Source organism: Miscanthus floridulus, chromosome 1, assembly GCF_019320115.1.
Source record: "Miscanthus floridulus cultivar M001 chromosome 1, ASM1932011v1, whole genome shotgun sequence".
NCBI classification, from domain to species: Eukaryota; Viridiplantae; Streptophyta; class Magnoliopsida; order Poales; family Poaceae; genus Miscanthus; species Miscanthus floridulus.
Window position 1 is genome coordinate 33,534,723 of NC_089580.1, and position 25,401 is coordinate 33,560,123.

The 25,401-nt window shown below is 44.4% G+C and overlaps 3 protein-coding genes across 4 annotated transcripts; 2 read left to right on the forward strand and 1 right to left on the reverse strand.

The window, feature by feature from the left end:
• Positions 1-10,025: 10,025 nt before the first annotated feature.
• Positions 10,026-11,124, forward strand: LOC136478068 (photosystem I reaction center subunit III, chloroplastic-like). The gene is made up of 2 exons (XM_066476397.1): positions 10,026-10,862; positions 10,979-11,124. The coding sequence occupies exon 1, from the start codon at positions 10,124-10,126 to the stop codon at positions 10,820-10,822; it is 699 nt and encodes a 232-aa protein (XP_066332494.1). The 5' UTR covers positions 10,026-10,123; the 3' UTR covers positions 10,823-10,862; positions 10,979-11,124.
• A 2,816-nt stretch (positions 11,125-13,940) lies between these two features.
• LOC136476065 (protein FAR1-RELATED SEQUENCE 4-like) lies at positions 13,941-21,343 on the forward strand. Of its 2 annotated transcripts, XM_066473851.1 has the most exons (9): positions 13,941-15,257; positions 15,987-16,064; positions 17,506-17,571; positions 18,266-18,565; positions 18,668-20,315; positions 20,390-20,514; positions 20,600-20,671; positions 20,757-20,831; positions 21,099-21,343. In XM_066473851.1, exons 1-9 carry the CDS (start codon positions 14,220-14,222, stop codon positions 21,207-21,209), a joined length of 3,513 nt encoding a protein of 1,170 aa, XP_066329948.1. In that variant the 5' UTR covers positions 13,941-14,219; the 3' UTR covers positions 21,210-21,343. The 2 variants fall into 2 exon arrangements, with proteins under 2 accessions (XP_066329948.1, XP_066329869.1); XM_066473772.1 differs by having other exon boundaries at positions 13,942-15,257; positions 18,266-20,315.
• A 192-nt stretch (positions 21,344-21,535) lies between these two features.
• LOC136476185 (uncharacterized) lies at positions 21,536-25,104 on the reverse strand. The gene is made up of 6 exons (XM_066473962.1): positions 24,665-25,104; positions 23,717-23,820; positions 22,982-23,092; positions 22,760-22,910; positions 22,105-22,382; positions 21,536-21,964 (listed from the first exon to the last, which is right to left on the reverse strand). Exons 1-6 carry the CDS (start codon positions 24,947-24,949, stop codon positions 21,742-21,744), a joined length of 1,152 nt encoding a protein of 383 aa, XP_066330059.1. The 5' UTR covers positions 24,950-25,104; the 3' UTR covers positions 21,536-21,741.
• Positions 25,105-25,401: the final 297 nt, after the last annotated feature.

Below are 25,401 nucleotides of genomic sequence, written 5' to 3' on the forward strand. Positions count from 1 at the left end.
CTTTAAATATGGCGCATGAAATTTTGTTAAAGCTTCAAGAGCTCCATGACGGCACAAGTAATGTTCGTGAGCAAAAACATTGTCTAGCTAAACAAAATTATAATTCCTTTGAAATGAATGATGATGAGCTTGTTCATGATATGTATTCTCGTTTGAATATAATTATCAATGAGCTCCATTCAATAGGATTTACAAAGCTAGATGATGCAGACATCGTGAGGAAGATCATCTCCGTGTTACCACAAAAGAGATATGCTGGCATCATCACCATCCTTCACAACATGGAGGACTTGAGCACCATGACCCCAGGCATAGTCATTGGCAAGATAGTGGCATTTGAAATGTCACGCAAGATAGGTCAAGAAGAAGCCTCTTCATCAAGCAAAGGCAAAGCTCACGCATGTAGCGAGAAAAAAAAGATGAAGGGCAAGCAAGTTGAGACGAGCTCAAGCTCAAGCTCCTCAAGTGAAAATGAAGAAGAAGATGAGGATAATGATGATGATGATGATGAAGATTCAAGTGAAGATGATCAATCTTCCTCCTCCACCTCCGACCTTAATGAAGAATCAATCAAACTTATCAACAAGGTGGAGAAGATGATCTAAAGGTTCAATGTCAAGGGTGTGCCCATCCAAATTCAAGATCTTATTTTCGTCAATCAAAGAAATGAGCAAAGAAAGAGAGGATGCTATAGATGCGGTGGGTTAGGGCACCTTATGGAAGTTTATTCAAACAAGCCCACACCCAAGACAAAAAAGAAGGCGTGTAAGAACCAAGCCCTCATATTAATAAGATCATAGGATGATTCTTCAAGTGGTAAAGAACACCATCACAAGAGGCGAGGCCACAAGCATTCATCATCAAGCTCTTCTCGTGTGTGCCTTATGGCACGAGGTAATGAAAGGTCATCCTCTAGTGAGAGTGATAGTGATGATGAGATACCTTCTTATGATGAAATTATGCAACAAAATCTTAATTATGCTAAAGTTTGCACTAGTCAACAAAAGAAGCTCGAAAAATTAAAAGAAAAGCTAAATAGTTCACAAAAAGCATACAAAACTTTGCTTGAACAATATGAGAACTTTGCTAATCTCAATGTTGAAATATCTACTAAAATTGAGCAACTTAAGGCTAGTGTAACAATAAATGCATGCACAATCAATGATGAGCAACTTATAAAGAAAAATGAAAGGTTAAAAGAAAAGTTAGCTAGCTCATAAGATGCTTATAAAAGTTTGCTTGCTAAAATAGAAACTATGTGCAAACATTGTGATGAGCTAACTAATAAAGTTGCTAATCTTGAAGCCGTTAGTACAACCCTCACCCAGGCATCTAGAAAGAAAAGTTCTATCTTTAACATGTCTAAAAAGGATGCCTCTACTTCTTGTAATGATTTATGTTTAGACTCATTTTTGTGCAACCAAGTTTGTGTTGAGAAAGTTATTGTAGATACATGCACACAAGAGGTTGCAAAGGAGAATGAGCAACTCAAGCAAGAAGTAGCTCGCCTCACCAAGGACTTGACTCAAGTGAAAGGCAAGACGAAGCAAGCCCAACTTCATCAAGATAACACCATAAAAAGAGTGAAGAAGCTTGATGAAGGACAAACCGTGGTTTGCTACGTGTACCACAAGGAAGGTCACAAGTCCTATGAGTGCAAGGTGAAGAATGGGGGAGGAGCAAAGAAGAAAGAGAAGAAGCAAACAAGCAAGCTCTCCAACACCTACACCAACAAGGTGGATAAGAAGGCGTCCACACCATACTCGTTAAAGAAGAAGAAAAATAATAAGGTGGTGGCCATCAAGGTGAACAAGCAAGCCAACAATGGGGTCAAACGCTTTTGGGTGCCAAAGGAAATCATTTCCAACATGAAGAGCACCAAGAAAGTTTAGATCCCGAAAGGGAAGTGAGAAGTCTAATGAATTTCAGGGAATTTGGAGACTTAGCAAAGTATGAGTGTATTTCATGGGGTGCATCATGATGTGGACAAAATTATTGCCAAGTGGGTTAGTGAATATTATGGACCCAAATTCCCCTTCGCATGTTAGGTAACTAGATGTTATTACTTTCAATTGGTACTTCCTTCAAGTGGTATTTCTTACTATTTGGTATCTTTAAGCATCTAGTTACTTTTTATGCCTATGTTTGCATTTGCATGCTTAAATCTTTTGTCATGCATACACTAGGTATATCTTATGGTAGGCTTGCTCGGTTTTATTCTTAACCCTTTGAGCAAACCTACATGGTTTAAAATTGTTTAGGAGCACGGCACATAGCTTGTCTTTTGATTGTTCATCTAATATGTGCCAAAGTCCAAATTGTAGATAATTTCTCCCGAATATCATCTTCGAAAATGATTCTCACATTCATGAGATGTCATCTTTCAAGTGGTATTATTGATTCTAAAATCAATGTGCATGACTTCTACAAGTATCCCACACTTGTGTGCACAGATTTAGGGAGATGTTACTCTATAAGTTGGATGCTTTGAGACTAACACCTTTTTTAAGCTTATCATGTGTGTAGTAGTCTCATTGCAAGGAAAATAGAGTCCTCGGAGTTAAGCATCACTTCAAATATCCACCACATATTGCAAGTGGTAGAAATCAAACTGGTTTCCACATGTGGTATTTCTAAACTGATATCATCATGTTGATTTCATTCTGATATTTATATGCTTTCTCCATGCATTATATAAACTAAATTCCCTTGAGCAATAATTTGCTATATATGCATATGCCTTGTTTTCTACCATATGTATGCATATATTTAGGGGGAGCTTAATCTATATAATATGAGAGTCAAATTTTGTGACCTATTCCACTCTACACACAAAGGATCACAAAGTTTGACTTTCTCTTGTGCTACTAATGTCCTTCCTTTTCGGTGTTTGATTTCAAAGGGAGAGAATTTAGAGGACCAAAAGCAAGCATTAATAATTTATAAGTGGTAATGGTCCGAGAAAGTGAGGATAGTGGATTATGGATTGCCTATGTAATGGGAAAAATTTATAGGAAGCAAGGCTTAAATCCATAATGCCACATGGGGACATTTTGCAAGGGCAAGATAAGTTTTATGTAGTATTTTTTAATAGTATCTTTTAGCATCATATAACATTGCCCTTGCATTGCATCCTAGCAAGTAGATGTATTTTAAATTGCAATTTTTTATTGTTTGCTTGCTTTGATCGTGTTGTCATCAATCACCAAAAAGGGAGAGATTGTAAGGAAAATAGATCATTGGCCTATTTACTTTGGATTTTGGTGTTTGATGACTAACACAACTAAATTGGACTAATGAATTTATAAGTGTTTGTTTTATAGTTCAATAGGATGCAAGACGTGACTTGGACGAAGGCGACGTCATGATCTGATGATCAACACCACAAGCAAGACCTTAGGAGCACGAGAGAAGACCCAAGATATCAAGTAAAGTCCAAGCACGAAAATAGGAACCAAGCCATATGCAAGATCGTGAAGAAACGAGCTCACAGAGGTGACCGGACGCTGGCAGAAGCGATCGGACGCTGGACCGGACGCTCTGATCAAGAGGCTCGTCAAACAGGCGTTAGCAGCAGCGACCAGACGCTGGTGGCTAAACCGACCGAACGTAGGACAGCAGAGTCCGGTCGAGTACAAAGAGGTTCTAGAGCGGCAAAAATGCGACTGGACGCTGACAGCGTCCGATCAGTGGTTCACGGCTTCAACGGTCGGGACGACCAGACGTGTCCGATCAGGACGATTTCAGCGTCCGGTCAGTAGCAGAAAAGCGGGATTTCATCACCAATGGCTATTTTCTAAGTGGGGCTTATAAATACAACCCCCAACTGACCATTTGAGAAGAGTGGAGCTGAGAAAATATACTAAGGGTGTTGATACACTATTTTAGTGATCTCCACTTACATAGTGCTTAGTGTTTTATTAGGTGATTAGCGTAGGTGCTTTGCGAAGTGCTTAGGTTGATTAGACCACCGCTTATGCGCTTGCTCTAGGTTTAGGCCTAGTGTTTAGTGAGGTTTGCATACCTCTTACCACTCGGTGCTTGCGCGCACCATTGTTGTACATCAGAGGGGCTTATAGTCTTGCGAGATCACACCAACCGTGTTTATGGTGTGGCCGCCACCGTGTACCAGAGGGAACAAGGCCCGTGGCATTTTCGGCCGGAAGCTTGATAGTGAAGATGGTGGGAAGCGTCTGGGAGAGGCTTGCCAGAAGGCAAGTCAGAGACCTATTTGCGCGTGGGGAAGGCCCGAAGCTATCTACGGAGTTACCCGACCGAGAGCTTGGCCCTTGCGAGGAGCTCCAACAAGGACTAGGGGGAAGCTTGTGTGCTTCTCAATACCTTGGTAAAAATACCAGAGTCGTTGATGGGAGTTTGATATCTCTACCTTGCTCTTTAGCTTCTGCATTTACATTGATTGCATTACTCCTTTTGTGATAGAGATAGCAACACACTAGCAAAACCGTAGTTGCACATTGAGATAATTTATCTAAGTTGCTTAATTCACCCCCCTCTTAGGCGTCACGGTCCACTTCAATTGGTTTGACATAAGTTCGACATAACATAACCAACTTAGCCTACAAGTTTCGGACGTCAATAATAGTTCGACCTAACAAACTAAGACCTAGGAGTATAAGGATCCCTCTGACGCCTCTGTCTCTTTGGATTTGTTGGTAACACATTAGGAGTGTAGGCAATGTCGGTGTGGTCGCGTCGTCGGTGCGTACGGCTAGTACCCTGTAAGTATATGATATGCATGATTACTTAGAATTCTTTATGATCGTTAGTTCATGTAGCCTATGTATTTAAAGAAACTACCTTTGTTAGTACCTGTAAGGCTCCTTGGGTACCAAGCGGGGCACCACGTAGCTGAGACATGTCGATCTCATCCTACGACCAATCGTCCCACTAGTCGTGCTGTCTACGGAAGCTCGGGGGTCATTGTCATCGTCATTGTTGTCCTTGGTTGCAGGGTCCTTCCCAGCGCTATGATGTGGTGGTGTACGCACCGTGGAGGTGGCACCTGTCACCGGCTGAGAAGAGTCAGCTGGTGTCCTCAAAGAGGCTAAAGACATGCCACCCGACACCGCCGGGAGTGATGGTTCCTCATAAGGAGTGTCCATGCAGGTCAGTTTTTAGCTAGCTTCCTGCATCTCTTCTTCACCTTCTGCATAAATAGACGTTAAAGTTAGTGCATTTCCCAAACGCATATACACTAAAGAAATAATTTCAGAATGGACTAGTTTATGTTTACCTCCACAAAAGCCTCGAGAACGCCTGGCCCCTGCCCTCTAGACTCATGAAGCTGGAACGCTGCTTCGTTGGACAGCCTCGATAATTGTGTCGCCTAGGTACAGAAACGTGGTTGAACAGTTTTAGTATACATACTTAATATCAAATGGATAACGAATTATACCATTCAAGTATCTTACCATGTATCTTTGTAGCGGGGCTCTTTGTAGCTGTGTGTCCTTTCTAGTGGCAACGCCGTACACATCTTCGATCACATCTTCCTCCGAGTCCTCGTCAATCGCCTCCTCAGTGTACGAGGACTTGATATGTGTCCTCATAGACCTGTGAAGCCAGTGTAGGTACTCGTCGAAGGTGTGCTGGTCGTGTGGAGGACCCGCATGGACCGGCTACCATTCCCTAGTCTCCCATAAGTGGATGTGCGCGTTATGTGTCACGCGTCAATCCTTAGTTTTGTACCTCTTCTTGCGGTCATACCTACAACAAAACAATGTTAGTTATACCACACACACCTCTGAATTGTAGCTTTGTTATTAATCGATAACGCACCCGTGCAATCCTTGGTTGGTGGAGTAAAGCGGTGGTGGGCAGCCTGTCATTCTTCCAAACTGTCTGCAGACCCTGACGGGCAAGTAAATCTCAACCACGTGGAAGAAAATAAGAGGGACGTTGCAGCGATACTCCTCTACTCGTCCCTAGTGACAGGACTAAGATAGTACTAGAGCTCCGGAGTATCCCAAGGACACCAATGCACCTAAACATTTTGTAATTGAGTTAGGCTGTGATATAGTGTAGATCGAACAAGACACAGGTATGATAGTAAAGAGAGCGTAACCTGGTGCTATGTCAGGACGTCGAGACCATCCGTGTACTCCCTATACTTGCGTCTCTCATTCCCTCTAACTAACTCTAATTCTGTCTAGATAAATAGAGCTGTAGGGAGTATATCTTGCCCGTTCCATTGCTGCATTGAACACGATAATAAATTAGCCATTAATAAACTCATCATATGTAACCATATCGAAGAATATAATAAACTGAATTACTTACGGGTAAACCAGTATTAAGGGGCCTCCCAACGGGCCATCGTTCCCAACATCAAACCTGGAGTAGGTACGAGTAACCTCTAAGGTTCGCATACCCTGAGGTGCGACGACAGGCAACACATAACTATCGATACGTCCATGCTAGGACTGCGCTGCCCCAGTTATACGTCGCTATGTTCTCCCACGGCTGGCGTAGTATGTCAAGAAAGATCCAGCTGATGGTGTTGCTCGAGGCATCTGAGAAGAGGAAAGCACCAAGAAAAGTGCCAGAGCCACACTCGAGCGAACCTGTCGATCTGAGCTTCCTCAGCCTGTGGGTCCAAGTAATCAAAGCGCTCCATGATCCAGGACGACGAAACATCGGAAGTTTTCCTAAAATTTACCAAAGAAAATAAGACACGATGGCTGCAGGAAAGCAATGCAAATATTAAATAGGATTCAATTTCTCACTTATTTTTCTTGGAAGCCTCATCGTCCGGTGGAAGAAAGCCAGTAAACTGAGCCACCAACTCCCTCCAGTGATCGTTGTCAACTATTCCTGTCACTGGAAGTCCCCCCAACCGAAGGCCAAAAATAGCCTTCACGTCCTGCATGATCAAGGTCATCTCGCCACAAGGTAGGTTGAACATGTGGGTCTCAGGCCTCCACCTGTTATAAGAATAGAACGACTGTTAGTTGCCTTAAATTTGTTACAAGAAAGTTTACGTACAAAGAATACACTCACACCTGTCTGCAGCTGTAGTAAATAGTGCTGGGTCAAGGGGCGGAAGACCGTGGTTGACAACACGGACAAGCTCGAGGAAGCCGGCACGCCGTATGTACGGCGCATAACGCTCTTCCCACTGGTACGCCCTGGTGTGCGTGCGGGGCCTCAAAGTAGGCAAGGCCACCTCTGTGTCGTTGTCACTCAAGATGTGTGCTCGGTGCTGGTCGTCGTACTCCACCTCAAGAATGGGGTACAACGGGTGCTGTGTGGAAGGGGTCATCCTGTTATAAATTGATAAACAAAGCATTAGAGTATTCAAATTAACAAAATTCAAATTAACATTATGTAGCATTGCAAAATTTGAACTACTTGTTATGCAATACGAACACAATATGAAAGCACATATATATATATTCAAAGTAATATTAACAGACATATCACGCACTAGTAACATAAACAACTTCACTAGGAATATAAGTATTTGACGAAACTTTATGAAGTCATCAAAATCGACATATCACGCACTAGTAAGTACCGATATTTATAAACTAGTATCTATACCCAAAATCCCTAACTAAATAACTAACTATAAACTAAATAATAAATAGATCAATCCCTAAACCCAAAATCCTAACTATACTAGAACACACAACCTCAAACCTAAAAACTACCTACGTAAATCACAAACAAATTCACTAACATAACTATTCTAAATCACTAACTATCCTAAATTTGACAAATTATCATAAATCAATAACAATCATAAAACCATAAGTATCCTAAATCACTAATTATCCTAAAACAATAATAATAACATGAAATCGAGAGGGAGGTACCTTAGAAACGGGCGGCCTTGACGCGCCGGTGTTCGTGGCACGGCCGACGCGGGCGCGTGCGGGCGCTGGCGGCGGGCGCTGCGCGACGGTGGGGCTCGTGCGGCGGGCAGCGGGCAGGCTCGCGATATTTATTTGGCCCAGCCGTGCCACGGATCAGGGCGCGGCACTGTCGCATCAAGGTCGATGGCGCGGTAGGCCCTGCCACGTCCTCGGTCGCGATTTCGGTCGCCGTCACGTTAGCCCGCTGCTGCGCCACCATGCATGGCGCGGCACAGGTATTTGGCCGCGCCAAGGTAATAGACGCGGCCAAGAGTGTTAGTTTTAAAAAAACAGACTAGGTTAGATTTAAAATTAGTTTCAAAAAGTATTAAAATTAAAAAAAAAAATCTCTGTGTGCCCCAGGTTCCTGTTAGACGAAGAACAAACAAGAAATAGCAACGGACCAGGGTAATCTGAACTGGTGGACATGACCGGGCTCAGATGGGTATGGATGGGCTAGGCCTATACGAGACCCGTGGGTTAATTAATTATTAAAAAGAATTTATTTAAAACAAGATTGCTTTAAGATCCGTGCAAAATCTTTTAGGAGGTCTACTGGAGCATAACTCATATATCTGCCTGATTGACCCCTGCGAGCTCCACCAATCTCTCAAATCGCTCATCCCATGTTACTGTTGAGATATAGACTTGCCGTTTCCTACAGCCTCAGAGGTGTTGTTTCATGAGGGAAGTACGTGTAGTCATGTAGATAGATGGATTAATGGTTAGTAGGGTACCCTACTACTCGATGGCATCTCTTGTATGTGTTTTCACCCCTGCAATCTTTCATCATACTTTCGAATGGTAGACATCGGGGAACTAGATATCACAATAGTTCTGAAAAATTGAGGGACAATTGTTTTAAGGGCGTGTTTAGGACTACTTCACGAACTCTAATCCACTAACTCCATCGTGAAGCGACTCCGCAAAAAACCTGAAGCTTGTGAAGCATTCTTTTATGTGCTCAAACAACTCTACTTTTTTCCTTGAACATAGTGTTTGGAACTTACCTTTTTTAGATAAAAAAGTATAGAGCAGAGCTGAAAAATACAGAGCAGAGCAGTCCTAAACAGCTCCTGAAACCTTAGGTGAAACGTTCAGTTGGTGTGCGGGAGAGTGGGAGGGAGAACTGAGTGGATGGGTCCAAGAAGAGAGATAAAATAGTGTACTTCTGTCAATATTTGGATGACTTTCTACCTATATGAGTTAGATATTCAAACCCTCTTAGAACATATTTGGATCTATTAATGCTAATATATTCCCTCTAATCCAAATCATAAGACGTTTTGGCTTTTCTAAATACAATAATTTTTGTTAGACATTTAGATATACACTGTGTCTAAAAACATAAATCAAACGTCTTATAACATGAAATAGATGGAGTGGTTATTAGCAACAATATTAGTTAACCTATTAGTTGAGCCGATCTTATCTAATACTCTCTTCATTCCAAATTTTAAGTCATTCCAACTTTATTAGAGAGTCAAAACATCTCAAGTTTGACCAAAATTATATTTTGAATTACAAAAATTATGAAATCAAATATGCATACTATGAAAATATAATAAATAAAGAATCTAATGATACTTATTTGGTATCATTAATGTTATTATTTTATTATATAAATTTGGTCAAACTTGAGATGATTTGATTCTTCAAGAAAGTTGAAATGACATAAATTGAGACGGAGGGAGTAGTTATTAGTCGCACTTAGCTTAAGAAAGTCGATTAACATTTTTTATTAGTTATTTGGTAGTTCATTTTTGAGCTATTAATTGGACTATTGGCTAGGTTGTTTAGATGCATTGGTGTTAACAAGTAGTACTGACAGATCCTGCGGGTAACAATTAATTAACACTAGAGTCGACGGTAACATGGTCTAACTTGAAAATCAAGCTTTCCTTTTCTTTAGCATCCATATAGCAGATGGAAAGCACACGGCCCAACCCCGGAATCAAATCCCCGCCGCAGCAGCCTCGCCGCAGCCACAAGCCCAAAAGCAGGCGGCGACCCCACAAAATCCGAGCGCCCGCGCCGACGCGGCCACGCCGGATGCCCCGGCGCCAATCCGCGGCGCCCAGCTCACTCCCCCTTATCCCCGTCTCACCCACTCGCGCCGCGCCTCCTTATCCCGAGCGCGTTTCTTCCTGATCCCAAAGCTCCAACCCCGCACACCCTGCCAATAAGCTCGTCTCTTTCTCCCCAGCTCCAGCTCCACGCCGGACGCAGCAGCAGCAGAAGCAGAGATGGCCGCCCTCGCCGCCTCCTCCACGGCCGTCTTCGCCGCCAAGCCGCGCCTCCCTCGCGCGCGCCTCTCCGTGGCCTGCTCCACCACCGGCGGCGACAGCAACGGCAGCTCCAACAGCGTGTCGCTCGCGTCCTCCGTGAAGACGTTCTCGGCCGCGCTGGCGCTGTCGTCGGTGCTGCTGTCCTCGGCCGCCACCTCCCCACCGCCCGCGGCCGCCGACATCGCGGGCCTGACCCCGTGCAAGGAGTCCAAGGCGTTCGCGAAGCGCGAGAAGAACTCGATCAAGAAGCTCACGGCGTCGCTGAAGAAGTACGCGCCCGACAGCGCCCCGGCGCTCGCCATCAACGCCACCATCGAGAAGACGAAGCGGCGGTTCGAGAACTACGGCAAGTTCGGGCTGCTCTGCGGCGCCGACGGACTGCCCCACCTCATCGTCAGCGGCGACCAGCGGCACTGGGGCGAGTTCATCACCCCCGGCCTGCTCTTCCTCTACATCGCCGGGTGGATCGGGTGGGTCGGCAGGAGCTATCTCATCGCCATCAGCGGCGAGAAGAAGCCCGCCATGAGGGAGATTATCATCGACGTCGAGCTCGCCATCCGCCTCCTCCCCAGGGGGTTCATCTGGCCCGTCGCGGCGTACCGCGAGCTCATCAACGGAGACCTCGTCGTCGATGACAAGGACGTCGGCTACTACTAACTGCTGCACCTGCTTCTGCTTGCACATCGCTGCTGGCGAGGCAAGGCCGGATCCGATCCATGGCTAGCTCTTGAACAGCTTTGCTTTTTTTTTTATTGTTGATTACTAACTTATAATGGAAGATTAATGTGCCTTGTGTTCTTGATTGTTCTGCAGTTGGGCACTTGGGCAGTACGTACGCGGGGAAAGATCGATGGCTTTTGGTGTAGGAGCTGGTAGGAGCAATGCAAGTGATCTGTTGTACTTAAAGAAACTGGATGAAGCCTTGTATAATTGAACAGTACCTCTATCTCTCGTGTGTATTCGCCTTCTTGAAAATTCTTGACAATGATTACAGTTTGCATTGCGTTGCAGCAAGTGTTAAATTATTACCATCAGTGCAGAGGCATAAGTTCCGGTTAGTGCACAAGTCAAAGCACAGAATTAGCTCAAGTGCTCGACTAGAGGGAAGTACAGAACTGTTAGATTACTAGACAAAGCTGATTTCGGTGTTGGATACAATCTCAAAGTTACTGCCTTCACTCGCAAAGAAAAACAAAGAGTACTAAAAAACAAAACAACTCCATTACTGATTACTGCCTAATACTACATATAATTCAGCTACGTGTACTAGCAGCATTATTAATAACATATTAAGAAGACATTAGCTATTATACAAATGTCAAAAACCTTTGCAGCTAGGCACACAGGGAATCAGGCTCGTTTCGTATATTCCCCTGTAAATGTGTTAACTTCATATTCTCTCTAAAATTGTTTCTTTGGCAATCACTCATATATAATTATTTGGCTAGCGCTGCCTCGTTTTGGAACAGAAGGACTAAGTAAGCTGAAACACCTGAAAATGAGAATAACTGAAATCAGCTGGTAAAACATCTAAAATGTCGGTGTACTCTCTTGTATGTGAAAAAACTACAACATTTCTCTATGAATCTCATGAGAACATTTCGTAAATACGAGTAATAGTCTGATGTAGAATATCCCGTCGCAATGATGGTATCGAGGAATCAGTGCGCTAGCCATCCCATATCATATCGCTAATGCTCCACCACAGCCGTCCGTTCTGCGTCGGTCCGGACGTGTCTAGCTGGGCTGTGGATCGGTCCACAGGCTTGCACCTCTCATCGACATGCCCGTTCGGCTAGCTGGTTCGTATTGTTGCTGGTTCGTGAAGAAGTACTGCTGGCTAGTTTGTGTGAGAGAAAAATATTGTTCCGGCTGGAAATTTACGATCATTTACGACAAGCCACGGCCAAACGAACAGGCTAGGTTTCTTTAAAAAATAAAAAATAAAAGAAAAGAAGAGAGACATCTTATCTTCTCCATTCGCATCAGCTCCACCGCACTGCCCGCCCTTTAGTCGCGTACGCACGAGCTCTGCTAGCGCCCACGTCCGCACGAGCGTCGAGTGCCGCTGCTAGCCGCGTACACATAAGCTCCACCGGTTGCGCTGCGCCGCCTGCCCATGGTGAGGGAGACCACTGTCGCCTCCACCATGGGGGGGGGGACGTCTGGTCGGTGGCCAGAAAGACCTCCGCCTGCCTAGCTCGCTGCGTCCGGGTGTGGAGCTCGCCCACGTGCAGCTCACCGGGAGCCCGCCCACACACATCTCGCGCCCCGCCTAGTTCGCCGTGGCCGGGGCGGAACTCGCTCGCGTGCAGCCCGCGACAACCGGGACAGAACTCCACACACCGACGAGGATCCATTCTCCCAAGCTGCAGGAAGATGTTTTGCGCTGAAACTACATGTTACAAGCGTCTATTTCAAGTGTTTCAAATGTTTCAGAGGTAGATTGCAAGTGTTTTATATCGATGTTGCAAAAGTAGATTGTGATGTTGCACATGTTGCAATGGTGTTTTCAAGTGTATGTCACAGATGTTTCATCTGTTTTAGATGTATATTGCAAGTGTTTATTCTGGATGTTACGAAAGTAGATCTGGATGTTGCATATACATGCATGTTGCAAGCGTATGTTTTAAGTGTTTTAGGTTTTTTATACGTATGTTGCAAGTATTTTATCTGGATGTTGCATATGTTTTGCAATGGATACAAGCATGTTTTCCTGATATTTCAGACGTATGTTGCTAGTGTTTCAATTGTTTCGGACGTATGTTGCAAGTGTTTCATCTAGATGTTGCTAAAGTAAATTTTGGTGTTGCATATGTTATAGTAGGACCCATCTGCAGCATCCAACTGCTGCAGCTGGTGGCCCTGCCCACATGTACGTGGGTGTAGAGGGGCGCCATGGTGCGGGCGCGGGACATGAAGCACACGGGCGATGGTGCGGACGCGAGACATGGAGCGTCGCGGTCCCCACGTGAAGATAGTCGCAGCAGGCCCGGGCGCTATATATCAAATTACCGGTACATGTACGCCCTATTTTTTAGCACTACTTCAGCAGCGCTTTTCAGCAAATGAACAGTATTTCTATATCGCAACAAATCAGCATCAGCATTAATGAGCAGCCAAATTTCAGCAAAACAAACCGGACCATAACAAGCAAGAGCTCGCTATAAGCCTCCTACGTGGACCAAGCGAAGCGGTGAGTTGACCACTCTAACTGCGCTGTATAACCTTATCCATCGCCAGCTTGACACATCACCAACCGCACGTGCGAAACAGACTCCCCACCTTCCTTTCACTGAGACTGTCTCTAACAACCGCGATCCAAAATAAAGACTCGTTTGTTCTTTGGGTAACGCTACAGGTAAATGGTTCAATATCTAATTTTGATCTTCTCCAATAACAAGACAAAAAAGGCAACCCTTTTTGTAAACGGATCTTTAGGAGAGATGATACTCAAATTTAAGTTATGTCTTTTCTAACACTCAAAATGAGTCTTCCATATAGATACTTTGTTGGAGATTATATGTACTGTGTTAGTGTTAAGATTTATTTTAGGTTTGGGTGTCGGAGCGGCTCTCACGTCGGGGACAGCCTGACACTCCATCCCCGCTTGCTCGCACCGTCGCGCTACGGGCCTACGGCACACGCGTCGCGCACTCACTGGCACCGCACTGTTTCCCTCATCCAATGGCCGCCACGACCCCCATCGGTGCCCTTCTAACGTCACAATCGCCAACGACACTGCTCACCATGACATGCGGGCCATAACGCTCCTAGGCCCACATCACAGTGAGAGACCTCCGGTGCGCGGAGCTCTGGCGCGCGCCCATCGGATCCCCACAGGCCACTCCCCCACTCCCGGCCCTCCCCCGCATCCCACGCTCGCCGGCCGCCGCAGCCAAGGCAAGACGCCTCCTCCCCACACCCGATCTCCCCTCCCACCTCCGATCGCAACGTAAACCCCGCGCCCACCTCCTCCCTCCCCTCCCCTCCGCACGCCTCGCTTGCCGCGCAAACACCCGCCATTTCAAATCCCGCCCAAACCCTACCCCGCATGGTCGATCGGGCCGCCGCGCGGGCACAGGCGGCGAGCTCCGACCCGCCGCTCCGCCAGCCCGCCGCCGCTGATGGGCAGGAGGCCGCTTCGGCGGGGGTGGCCACGGGCCCGCCTCCCCCGCCCCGGGCCGGCGACGCTGACGAGGAGGACGCTCTGGCCTCGCCGGTGGGGCAGCCGGGCGAGCGGTGCAGGGCGATGATGGAGGTGGTGGCCAAGGACGGGGCGGGCGGGAAGTGGAAGGTGACCAAGCTGGTGGTGGAGCACAGCCACGAGCTGCAGGTCGCCCCCGGGGATGTCGCGGCGACCGTGCCGGCGGTGGGGATGGAATTCGACTCCGTCGACGACGCCAAGGGGTTCTATTATGTCTACGGCGAGCGGCTAGGGTTCAAGGCGCGCATGGGCTCCAACCGCCGCTCGGTGGGCGACGGCGAGAAGATCCTGCAGCGGTTCCTCTGCTGGAAAGGCAATTATGCGAATAGGAGTAAAGGGAAGGATTCGGATGCAGGGAAGGAGGCAGAGGAGGTGGTGGAGGAGGGAACTTCTGCTGCTGCTGCTCCGGGGAAGAGGAAGAGGGAGCCTTATAAGACAAGGAGCCACAATCCTGTGATTGAAGTGGAGAAAGGTGTTGGGTTGGGTGGTGCTGGGAATGGGCTAGAGCTGCAGAATGGGAAGCGTTCCAGGAGGGGTAGGAGTAAGAAGGCTGTGGTGGAGCATGGTGAAGAGTCTGTTGTTGGGTTTGAGGCAGAGAAGGAGGTAGCTGAAGAGGCTTCTGCTGCTTCTGATGGTGACGGCGAAGAGGGTGAAGGGGGGGAGGATCAGGAAGGAGTGGAAGAGGAGATCGAGGTGGAAGTGAAGGAAAAGAGAGGGAGAGGGAGGCCAAGGAAGGCCGTTATGGAGGACGATGCGCTGCAGGCACGCGTCTTGAGGGAGCTTGGTGTAAGGGCATCGCAGTACAGTAACGAGGAGAGAAAGAAGATACTCAATAAGTACCGCTCTAAACGGCAGAGCAGACCTGCCTCCAGCAGGCCTACCAAGGTAAACAGCTTAGATTTGCTATCAGTTGTGATGAGCATACTATAAATTGTGATAACATATACTGTAGAGTAAAATGTATGCAGCCATTGTGGAAACTGATGAAATTGTAATACTTGGCTCATTGGTATTTGTGAATCTTTTGAATCAAAAAGAAAGAAGTTAAATAACAAAACATCTTATTCCAGTGTTAAGAGCAGAGGTTTATATGCTTATATGCAAAGCAATATGCCATATTATGATATATAACTTTACAATATTTAAGACGATATGTAACTGTCTGATAGCATGGAGCCCCCAAGATGATCTCAGATGTAGAGTTTTCTTTTCTTCTTTCCTTTCTGTGGGTTGGTGTTTTTTTTTTGTGGTGGTGGTGGTGGGGTGGGGTGTGGGGGGGGGGGGGGGGGGGGGGGGTGTCAGGTGTCTCTTCACAGTTATCTATTTGTAAGCTTGCCAACGGCATGCCACCATGGAAATGCATGGGTTTTTCTTCCTTTCACTGCTTAAGGCTAGTGTGTCGAAGTCATGAATGCCACATGTCTAGGGACTGGGATGAAACAACTCTGAAGTTTTCTTGTATCTCTTGAATTGTTTTAGACAATAATCAGCATTTACATGTAAAGATGTATCAGAAACTTCAAAGTGTTCAAGAGTCATACTAAAGTAGTTGGCACACTCTTTTCCCTACAAGCACTTACTCCCATATGGTGTCACGTACTCCTGTCCTTCTAGATTGCTTCAAGACAAGCTTTGGCTGAAAGGCGTAAGCGTGGTGATGGAGGTATATTTCTGTCAAGTGAAGAACAGCTGGTAACTTTCTGACCATGTTGCCTATTTTGAATGCTTAGCATTGTTGCTACAACATTGGTTACATGCTTTATTGATCCATTAAACAAAGTGAATATCACAAACTCTATGCCTAATGATATTCACGCAAGGAAATAATGATAACCGAACGTGTTGTATATTGTTATACAACAACAAAGCCTGTCAGTCCCAAACAAGTTGGGGTAGGCTAGAGTTGAAACCCACCAAGAGCCCCTAGTCATGGTTCAGTCACTTCAATAGCTGCTTTCCAAGCACTCCTATTCAAACATAGATCTCTAGGTATATCCCAAGCTTTCAAACCTTTTTTTATTGCCTCCCCCCATATCAATTTCGGTCTATCTCTACCTCTCCCCACATTATTAGCTTGGCTTAGGACTCCACAATGCAGTGGTGCCTCTGGAGGTCGCCTTTGGATATGGCCAAACCACCTCAACCGATGTTGGACAAGCTTTTCTTCAATTTGTGCCACCCCTAAGCGGTCACGTATATCATCGTTCCTAACTCGGTCCATTCTTGTGTGACCACAAATCCATCGCAACATACGCATTTCTACAACACTCAATTGTTGAACATGTCGAATCTTTGTAGGCCAACATTCTGCTCCATAAAACATAGCCGGTCTAATCGCCGTTCTATAAAACTTGCCTTTTAGCTTTTGTGGTACCCTCTTGTTACAAAGAATGCCAGAAGCTTGTCGCCACTTGATCCACCCTGCTTTGATTCTATGGCTAACGTCTGCATCAATATCTCCATCCCTCTGTAGCATCGATCCTAGATAACGAAAGATATCCTTCTTAGGCACTACTTGACCTTCCAAACTCACATCTCCCTCCTCCTGTGTAGCTCCACCAAAGTCACATCTCATGTATTCGGTTTTAGTTCTGCTTAATATAAAACCTTTAGACTCAAGGGTCTGCCGCCACAACTCTAGTTTCCTATTTACTCCCTCCTCCTGTGTTGTATATTGTTATGTGGCAAGAAAATATGTACCGTTACCTGATTACCTCATTTGCATACCAGTTCATTTCTACAGAAAGTGGTGTTATCTTCATGGCCCTTTGCATGCTTCTACCAGTCTTGGGTTTTTTTTGGTTGTGCATTTACTCTTGTGTGTAAAAAGTATGTATCTTGTAACTCTTCTTGCTGGGCCTTTGCTTAATTTACTAAATCTGAATTCTGGAGGGTTACTTCTAACTGGTTATGCTACTGTGGCTGTAGGCTCACATATTTCTAATCTATTAACTTAACCTGCCAGGTCTTTGTTATTGTTTTATCTGATGAATTGGTCGAAATTCTCTTAATTGGTAGGCACTAGCTTGCTTCCCTTTTATTTGTTATGGTTTCCACTTTCACTGCAAATGAACAGTTTTCATATGACAATTATCTTGTTATTCTTATGTTCTCGTACTCTTGTGCTCTGCAGCCTTCACAGCTGCCTTTAGAAAGGCGTTCCAAACGTCTTGAGAAGCAAAATCTCAAAATGGAGAAGGTAAGATCCGGTCGAGATGTATAGACTTATTTTGTTTGAGGAAGAAGTGGTGATGTATCCTAACTCCAACCTACCCACTTGGTTGCTTTAAGGAATCACATGCATTGATCTATCACCACCTCATCCCTCAAAAGCACATGCTTAGTGTAGTTGAAGGTGATCCTACAAAAATTCATGGGATGTTCCTATGGTGGACCATCCCATCAAGGATGGGTTAATTCCTTGAACCAAGCATCCCATTAGTTGTGTACTCCCTCCATACTAAAAAATGAAGTCGTTTTGGACAATGCTTGGGTCAAACATTGGGAATATAAATCATGAATAACTTTTAAGTTGTTGAGTTTGGAAATGTGAAAACCACATGTATAGATTTGTCTTGAAAAATACTTTGACAAAAATTTACATATATCACTTTTTGATAAATATCTTTATAAAAATAAGTAGTCAAAGTTATGCTTTGGAGACCGTGTCGCTGTCCAAAACGACTTCATTTTTTAGTATGGAGGGAGTAACTTTCTTTTTAGAGAGAATCTACAGGTGCTGCATAGGAGATGCCTCTTAAGTTTGCAGTGTCTAAATTTTGTTTAGTAACAGAAAAGTCTAGAATAATATTTTTTTAAGTAATACAACCTATGAACAGCTTCAATTGCATATGTTATATTCAATTAAACACTCAGGATTTCCCCTTGTCCAGGCGGAGAGCAAAGAAGACAAAACAATGGAAGCAGAACCAGTTCCAGAAATTGAAGTAGTCCCTGGACCTGGGGGAGAACCAAAGGTTGGGATGGTTTTTCTGAATGAGGATAAGGCTTATGAATTCTATGTCAACTATGCTGGAACTGCAGGGTTCAGTGTCCGAAAAAGCTGGTTGGACAAAACAGCAAAGAATGTTACAAAATCTCGAGCATATGTTTGTTCCAAGGAGGGATTTCGTCCAAAAAATGCTTCTATCGAATCAAAGAAACCAAGACCAGAAACAAGAACTGGTTGCCAGGTACACATGACTATTAAGATCACAGCAAGTGCAAAATATGTAGTGACTGAGTTTGTGGCTGATCATAATCATGATCTTGAAACTCCCTTGATTGACATTCAGATTTTGAAGTCACAAAAGTTATTAGCAAAGGTACAACAGCCTCCTGATCCACCAAAAGTTGTTTTGATACCAAATGAGTATAAAAATTACACAAGGACAAAACATACAAAAGATATGCAATTAGGTGATACCCAGGCCATCTGTCAATATTTACATAGGATGAAAGGCGAGAATCCTTCTTTCTTTTACGCCATTCAAGTAGATGAAGATGATCAGTTTGCAAACGTGTTCTGGGCTGATGCTAAATCAATAATGGATTATAACTACTTTGGTGATGTAGTGTGTGTTGACACAAGATATTGCACAAGTGACTATGGGAGACCTCTGCTGTTATTTACTGGTGTTAATCATCATAAGCAGCTGATAATATTTGGTTCAGCGCTGATTTATGATGACTCAGTCCAATCCTTTAGATGGTTGTTTGAGACCTTCAAATCTGCTATGAGTGGAAAGCAACCAAAAACAGTTTTGACTGATCAGTCTGCTGCACTTAGTGATGCAGTTTCTTCTTCTTGGCCTGGGACCACCCACCGCTTCTCACTACTGCATCTGTATCTGAATGCTACTGAGTTATTGAGGGATACCTTCCAAAGCTCGGAGACTTTTGCATCAGATTTTAGTAGGTGGCTGTATGAATGTGAGGAGGATGACTTCTATTCGAGCTGGGAAATCCTTTCAGAGAAATACAATATAAAGGATAATGAATGGCTCTGTAAATTGTATGAGGATAGAGAAAGATGGGCTTTGCCATATGGGTGTGATACGTTCTGTGCTGATATTGCAACCACACTAAGGAGTGATAACACGGATACCATCCTGACAGATCTTAAACCACAAATAGATCTTCAAAACTTCTTCAACAATTATGATAAGTTTTTGGAGGAGAAACGCCTAGCTGAACAACAAGCCGACTACCTTGGGGCTCAAATAGCACAAAGAGTAGCACCACTTCATCTGCTTTGGCAAGCTGCCAATTCATATACTCCAACACTTTTTGAAATGTTCAGGATGGAATATGAACAGATCTCAAAGTGCATGGTCTATAGCTGTGGCGAGATTGGACCAATATCTGAGTACCAGGTAACTGTCAAAGACAGGCCTCGGGGTCAATTTGTTAGATTTGATTCAACAGAATGTATGGTTGTTTGTAGTTGTAAGAAGTTTGAATTCATGGGTCTTCTTTGTTGCCATGTATTGAAAATTCTTGATCTCAGAAATATTAAAGAACTTCCACCACACTATATCCTGAAAAGATGGAGAAAAGACGCTCAGAGTGAATCTCCAGAGAACTATGGTTTTGCCGCCATAGATGAAGGTCACAAGTTTTCATTGTCAAGACGGTACAACACATTGTACCGGAATTTGTATAAAATTGCAGCAAAAGCTTCAGAAAGTGTTGAAGCTTATGCATTCCTGGAGAGCCAATATGAACAGCTTGTTGAACAAGTGGAGGTACTTTTGCAAGCAAAGTTGCATGATAAATCTTCCTTAAGTGCTGTCCTGAAAGGCAATCAGCCAAATCTGCTTAATAGTGAGGTCAGCAGCAGTGAACATCGCAGAGCAACTGGTAAGAAAATTAAAAATACAGAGGTGCGCCGTCAGCAACAAAGTCCTCTTGATCCAAACAAAAAGAAAAAGGGTAGACAAGGTTTGTTCATCACCTGCACTGCTCCGGTATTCGATTTTATATGATCAGTACTTTATCGGATTAACCTGTTGCAGGTCTGCTGGAACCTGAGGAGATTGAAATTCCACTCAGGGTTGATCCTCCTGCAGTGTCAAATGATATCCAAAATCATTTAAGAACTCCAACAAATCAGTTTCTTGCACCAAGCCATATGATGCAGGTAAATTTGGTATCCTTTCTGCTTTTTTTTTCCCCATATGTATCGAGGAACAGACGTGATGTATATTATACTTGTGCAAATATAGGCCCCTTATGTTGCACAGCAGTTTGGTCTTGGTTCTCTACAAGGATTCCCAGGCATGTCACCATTTGGGCAGGTAACTTGGAAAATCATGACTTGTTGAAGTAAAATAGAATTATGTACTTTTTTCCCTCACGGGCTGCAATTTAACATGTCGTTAGATTCAAGAATCAACACATCTTCAGCAGCCTCATTTACAACCACCACCCTTTCATAGTGGTCCTCCAATTACACAGGTAATTCCTGTTGGATGCTACTCCATGTCTGTGAGAGCCCTATAATTCTGCTAGTTAACATATTTCTCGGCATTGATAATGCCGCCGCACATTCCCCTTCAGAACAAGTTTGTATATAGGGAAACTTGCATTTCGATGTCACTTAAATCGCTGAGATCAGTAAAATGTCGCATGAACTTATTAAATACCAGTTGTAACTTGTAACAAGTGGATTGCGCTACCAGTTGTAACTGGATTTTCTGACAAGTCAGATCTTTCTTACTGCAGGCTCCACCTCCAGACATTCAATCACTCCAGTTTCTTAGCAGCAATCCTCAACTGGGCCACCAGACCACGGATCAAGGCCAGTACACCATTCCTGTCTGGGATTTCCTGTGACGTACAATGTGTGATGTATGCGGGAAGTAGCAATGTAGTCATGTAGATGTAAATAAATTATGTAATGATCAATGATGTAGAAACACTGCCTTGCCCGGCAGGTTAATGTCAATGAAATCTTTTAGCATGGTACATTGGAATGGATTATTTTTTTAGCTGGACGCAATTCAAACGCACTTGTCAAAGCCAACCAGGAATGGGGACTGTTGGATCCAGTGGGCGTTGGCAAGATGGCATGGTTCGGCACAATTATCATACAATATCTGCCCATATGGGCGTGGTAATTAGGCCACCTGTAGGGAAAAAAAAACTAAACTGAACTGGAATAAGGGAAAGTTTCCGGTGTCAGCCGCACACCCAAAATTCTCTAGTATCCTCAATGTTATGCGGAAGTGAAAGCATGCTTCCGCTACGCGGAAATACAGTATTTGGAGTAAATATGCATTCTATGTAGGGTTTACAGGTTAATATCAATGTCTCAAGTCAGCTTCCACTCGATGACAACGGGAAATTTGTGTACGGTGAACTGCCGTTATTTAGGTGTGTTCAGTATGGCTTCAAATTTCTGGTTTAGGTATTGCTGCCAGTTTGCACCGTAGCCTGATTGCTCATGCTGACGTCCATCTTCAGAACAAACATTCTTGGGTCCATCAAAGTTGAGGATATCAGTGTCACCATCTGTGCGCTTCCAGTTTGAAGGGAGCTTCATGTACTTATCATTGAAGGCCAGAGTTATGGCCAACAAAATCTGGTCCCTGTAAATAGAATAGAATTTTAACATGACCAAGACAGTTGTGAGTATATAGTGGCTAAACTTTGACATGATTCAAAGATGTGCATTTGTGTTGGATATTAGCGTATTACACCTGAAATTGAAATCATGAGTTTAACTTACCTTTGATTGGCTAAATTAATGGCATTAACCCACCACATGATGGAAGCAACCAGGTTTTTCTCCAGCTTGCGAGGCTCTATCAAGAGCACGTCAAAATCAAGTAGGCATGCATCCTTGTTATAAGGTTCTTTAGGCACCCAACTTTGTGCAGCTCCTGCTCTTTGTATGGCACTAAGAACATCCATGCTGATATAATCATTGAGACGCTTGCTGCAATCTACGCCAGCGCCGATGGCATAACTGCCTAAATCCATGCGACCAAGATCTTCTACTTTACCCTGTGCACGGGGAAAAATCGACATTTCACAGCAGGTAATCCAAAACTGTTGATAAAATGCTTAGTTTTGCACACTTTTTCACTTCCAAGTTCTAACATGTCATTGGAGTTTTGCTTTTGAGTGCATCAATTGAAGGTTTTCAACAGCTTCGCTTATTGTTTTAAAGCTATGATTGAAAATGTTTGATCATCTGACAGTACCACTAATGCCAGTGAGAACCATTATTTGCCAGAAACTCTTGATTATGCATCTCAGTAGTTTCTTTTAAAATCTGGAGTTACTGTTCATATCCATGGGTGCTTTGTTTGAAAGAGAGGTGGAGACCAAAAGATTTCAGTGATAGGTTTGAGTAAATAGATAGAGTGGATGCCTGGTACCTTTATGATGGAGTCTGCAGCGATATAAACATATCTCTTTTTGGACAACTGAGATTTTGCAATAAGAAAGGGTGACAATTCCATGTGGAATAACCAAAGAAAGTTTCCTTCTGAAGTGGCAACATTTAGCTTGTCCTTGATTTGCTTCTGACTGCAAGGGGCACAAATATGAGAATGGCCACAATGACAAGATACAAAGGTCACGCTAATTTGTGTGCTCACCTAGTAACAGTGAGATCTGAATCAGGTAGCAAGACTTTTAGCTTGTAGTAGGATGATTTATCGTTGCCTCCTTCAGGTATTAAGAAATGGAAAGATATATTTTGTGGATCACTGCCAAACAAAGAGGGAAAAAAGTTATGCTGGTGACATAATTTATTCATCGAATTTTAGTTCTATATCATTACTGGCACAACATAGATGAAAAACTATCCAACATGACATGGAAAGTTGAAATAGGCATGCAGAAAAAAAAATTATTATCTCTGTCATGAGCATACTTCAGATGTCCATGAATTCAAGCAGCACAACCATGCTGAAGCCCGACAGCCACACCACAATGGCATAGGACGGAGATAGGAATTAGGAACTCTTGATCTAGTTCTTTTTTAACCAAAAGAGATATAATCATATCCTTATGTCTGGGGTGATTTGACTCTTGAGAGACCAATCTCTAGAATCAAGGAACCAACTCAATCTAATCTTATTTATGAATATCATATCTAATCCTAGGGCAACCATGAACACCAGAAGCGCATGAACAGACCGTGGCATTGCTAGTAGTTTGCAAATAACTATGCTGCTGTGCATGGCCCATGGCTGCTCCATCTCATTGGCCCTAGTGGCCTGCACATGATAACCTATAAACTGATTGTACATTAACTGATAAGATTTTCTATAATCAAATCTTATTGTCCTAAGATCACATTTCTTACTGAAATACACAAGATACAGAACCTTGAGCTGGACAGAGTGGAATTTGTCAGCACAGCGAGAGTGCGAAGATCCAGACAGCTTATCCAAGAGAAGACATCTACACTTCCAACATAATTTAAAGAATCCTGCAGGAGAATCAGTAGTTCGTTAAGAAATTTGTTTTTCTAATGTCAATTCAGCTCTTTTTCAAAAGCCCATATCAACCCAGACTAACATGCATGCCAAACACCAAGTGAAATTACAGTCACCGCAAAGCCATGCCATGTAGAAAAGAGAACCCAATACAGAATTGCAACCTAACACCAAAACATTCATGATTGTAGACCCTCAATGATCCAATACTAACAACGAAGTTGCTATTTTGTTTCCAGATGTCATCTTCAGTGTCCAAACTTTGAGAACATGCAAGTAAATTTCACTTACAACTATTTTCACATAAGCACCACAGAGAGCTACAGCTTTTGGAAACATGGGCAGACCCAGCGCCGGAGGCTCCCACATGAGTGGGGTCTGGGGAAGGGATAAACCGAGACAAGCCTTTCCCCCGCAAAATCTGCGGAGAGACTGCTTCGAACCCACGACCTGGTGACTCAGTGAGACAGCTCTCACCACTGCACCAGGCCTGCCCTTCTAATACGGAGTACTTTCCTGACATTGTGCGCTGTAGAACTAAACTTTTCAATTTTGCCTGAAAAAAAGCTCTAGTTTTGCAACAGATAGTTCTAGTTTTGCGGCAAACAATGTTATATGTGTCCAAAAGGTCGTAATTCTACAGCAATTGTGCTAAATTTTTGTTTGCAGGTTTTCCAAATTTACATAGACCAAAAGGCATATTGTGGAATGGAAGCCTAGCATTCTGGTGAACAAATATCTAATTAATATACACTGCACATAGCTTCGGCGATTCCTAGTTCAAGAAAACAAAGCACTCGCACAGAGAGTGAGACAGCGTGGCGCGCAGTACCGTACCGTTGGATTCCGCGAGCCGTCAATGCGAATCCAGTTGCGCTGGCGGTCGTTGGGGTCCCGGAAGTGCGTGGCCGGGAGGAACTGGAGGCACCCGAGCATGACGATGGCGACGATGGCCAGCTTCTGCATCCAGGGCCACGGCCGCGGCGGCGGGTCGACGTCGGCGTGGATGGCGCGCTGCCCGGGCGGAGGGGGGTCCTGTGGCCCCCCTCCGCTCCTCGCGGCGGCCGCGGCGCGGCGCTGGAGGCCACCGCCTCCGGCGAGCGGCTCCCGTGCGGGGTCCATGGGGTGGTGGATCCGGCGCCTGGCGGGAGGCGGGAGGAAGGAGGGGGATCGCGCGGAATGGGTCGAAGAAGTCGTCGCCGTCGACGTGGGTTTCTACGCGATGCGGGTTTCTAGGCGATGCGGGGTTTTGTTTGGGCTTGGGAGTTCGGTGGCACGGCCGGCGCGGCATTTTTTTTTTCATTTTATGGACTTTGGGATTGGGCCGTGAGGGCCCACCGGGCATAAGGATTAACGAGTGCTGATATGGCAAAAGAGAACAAGCAACAATCCATTCGGCGTTTGCATAGGCCCATATAGACTCAGGCCTTGTTGAGATGCCATCCAAATTAAGTTTTTTCACTCTCTCTCCATCACATAAATTTTTAGCCGCTTGTATGAAGTATTAAATATATATAAAAAAATAACTAATTACACAGTTTAGTTGGAAATCACGAGATGAATCTTTTGAGTCT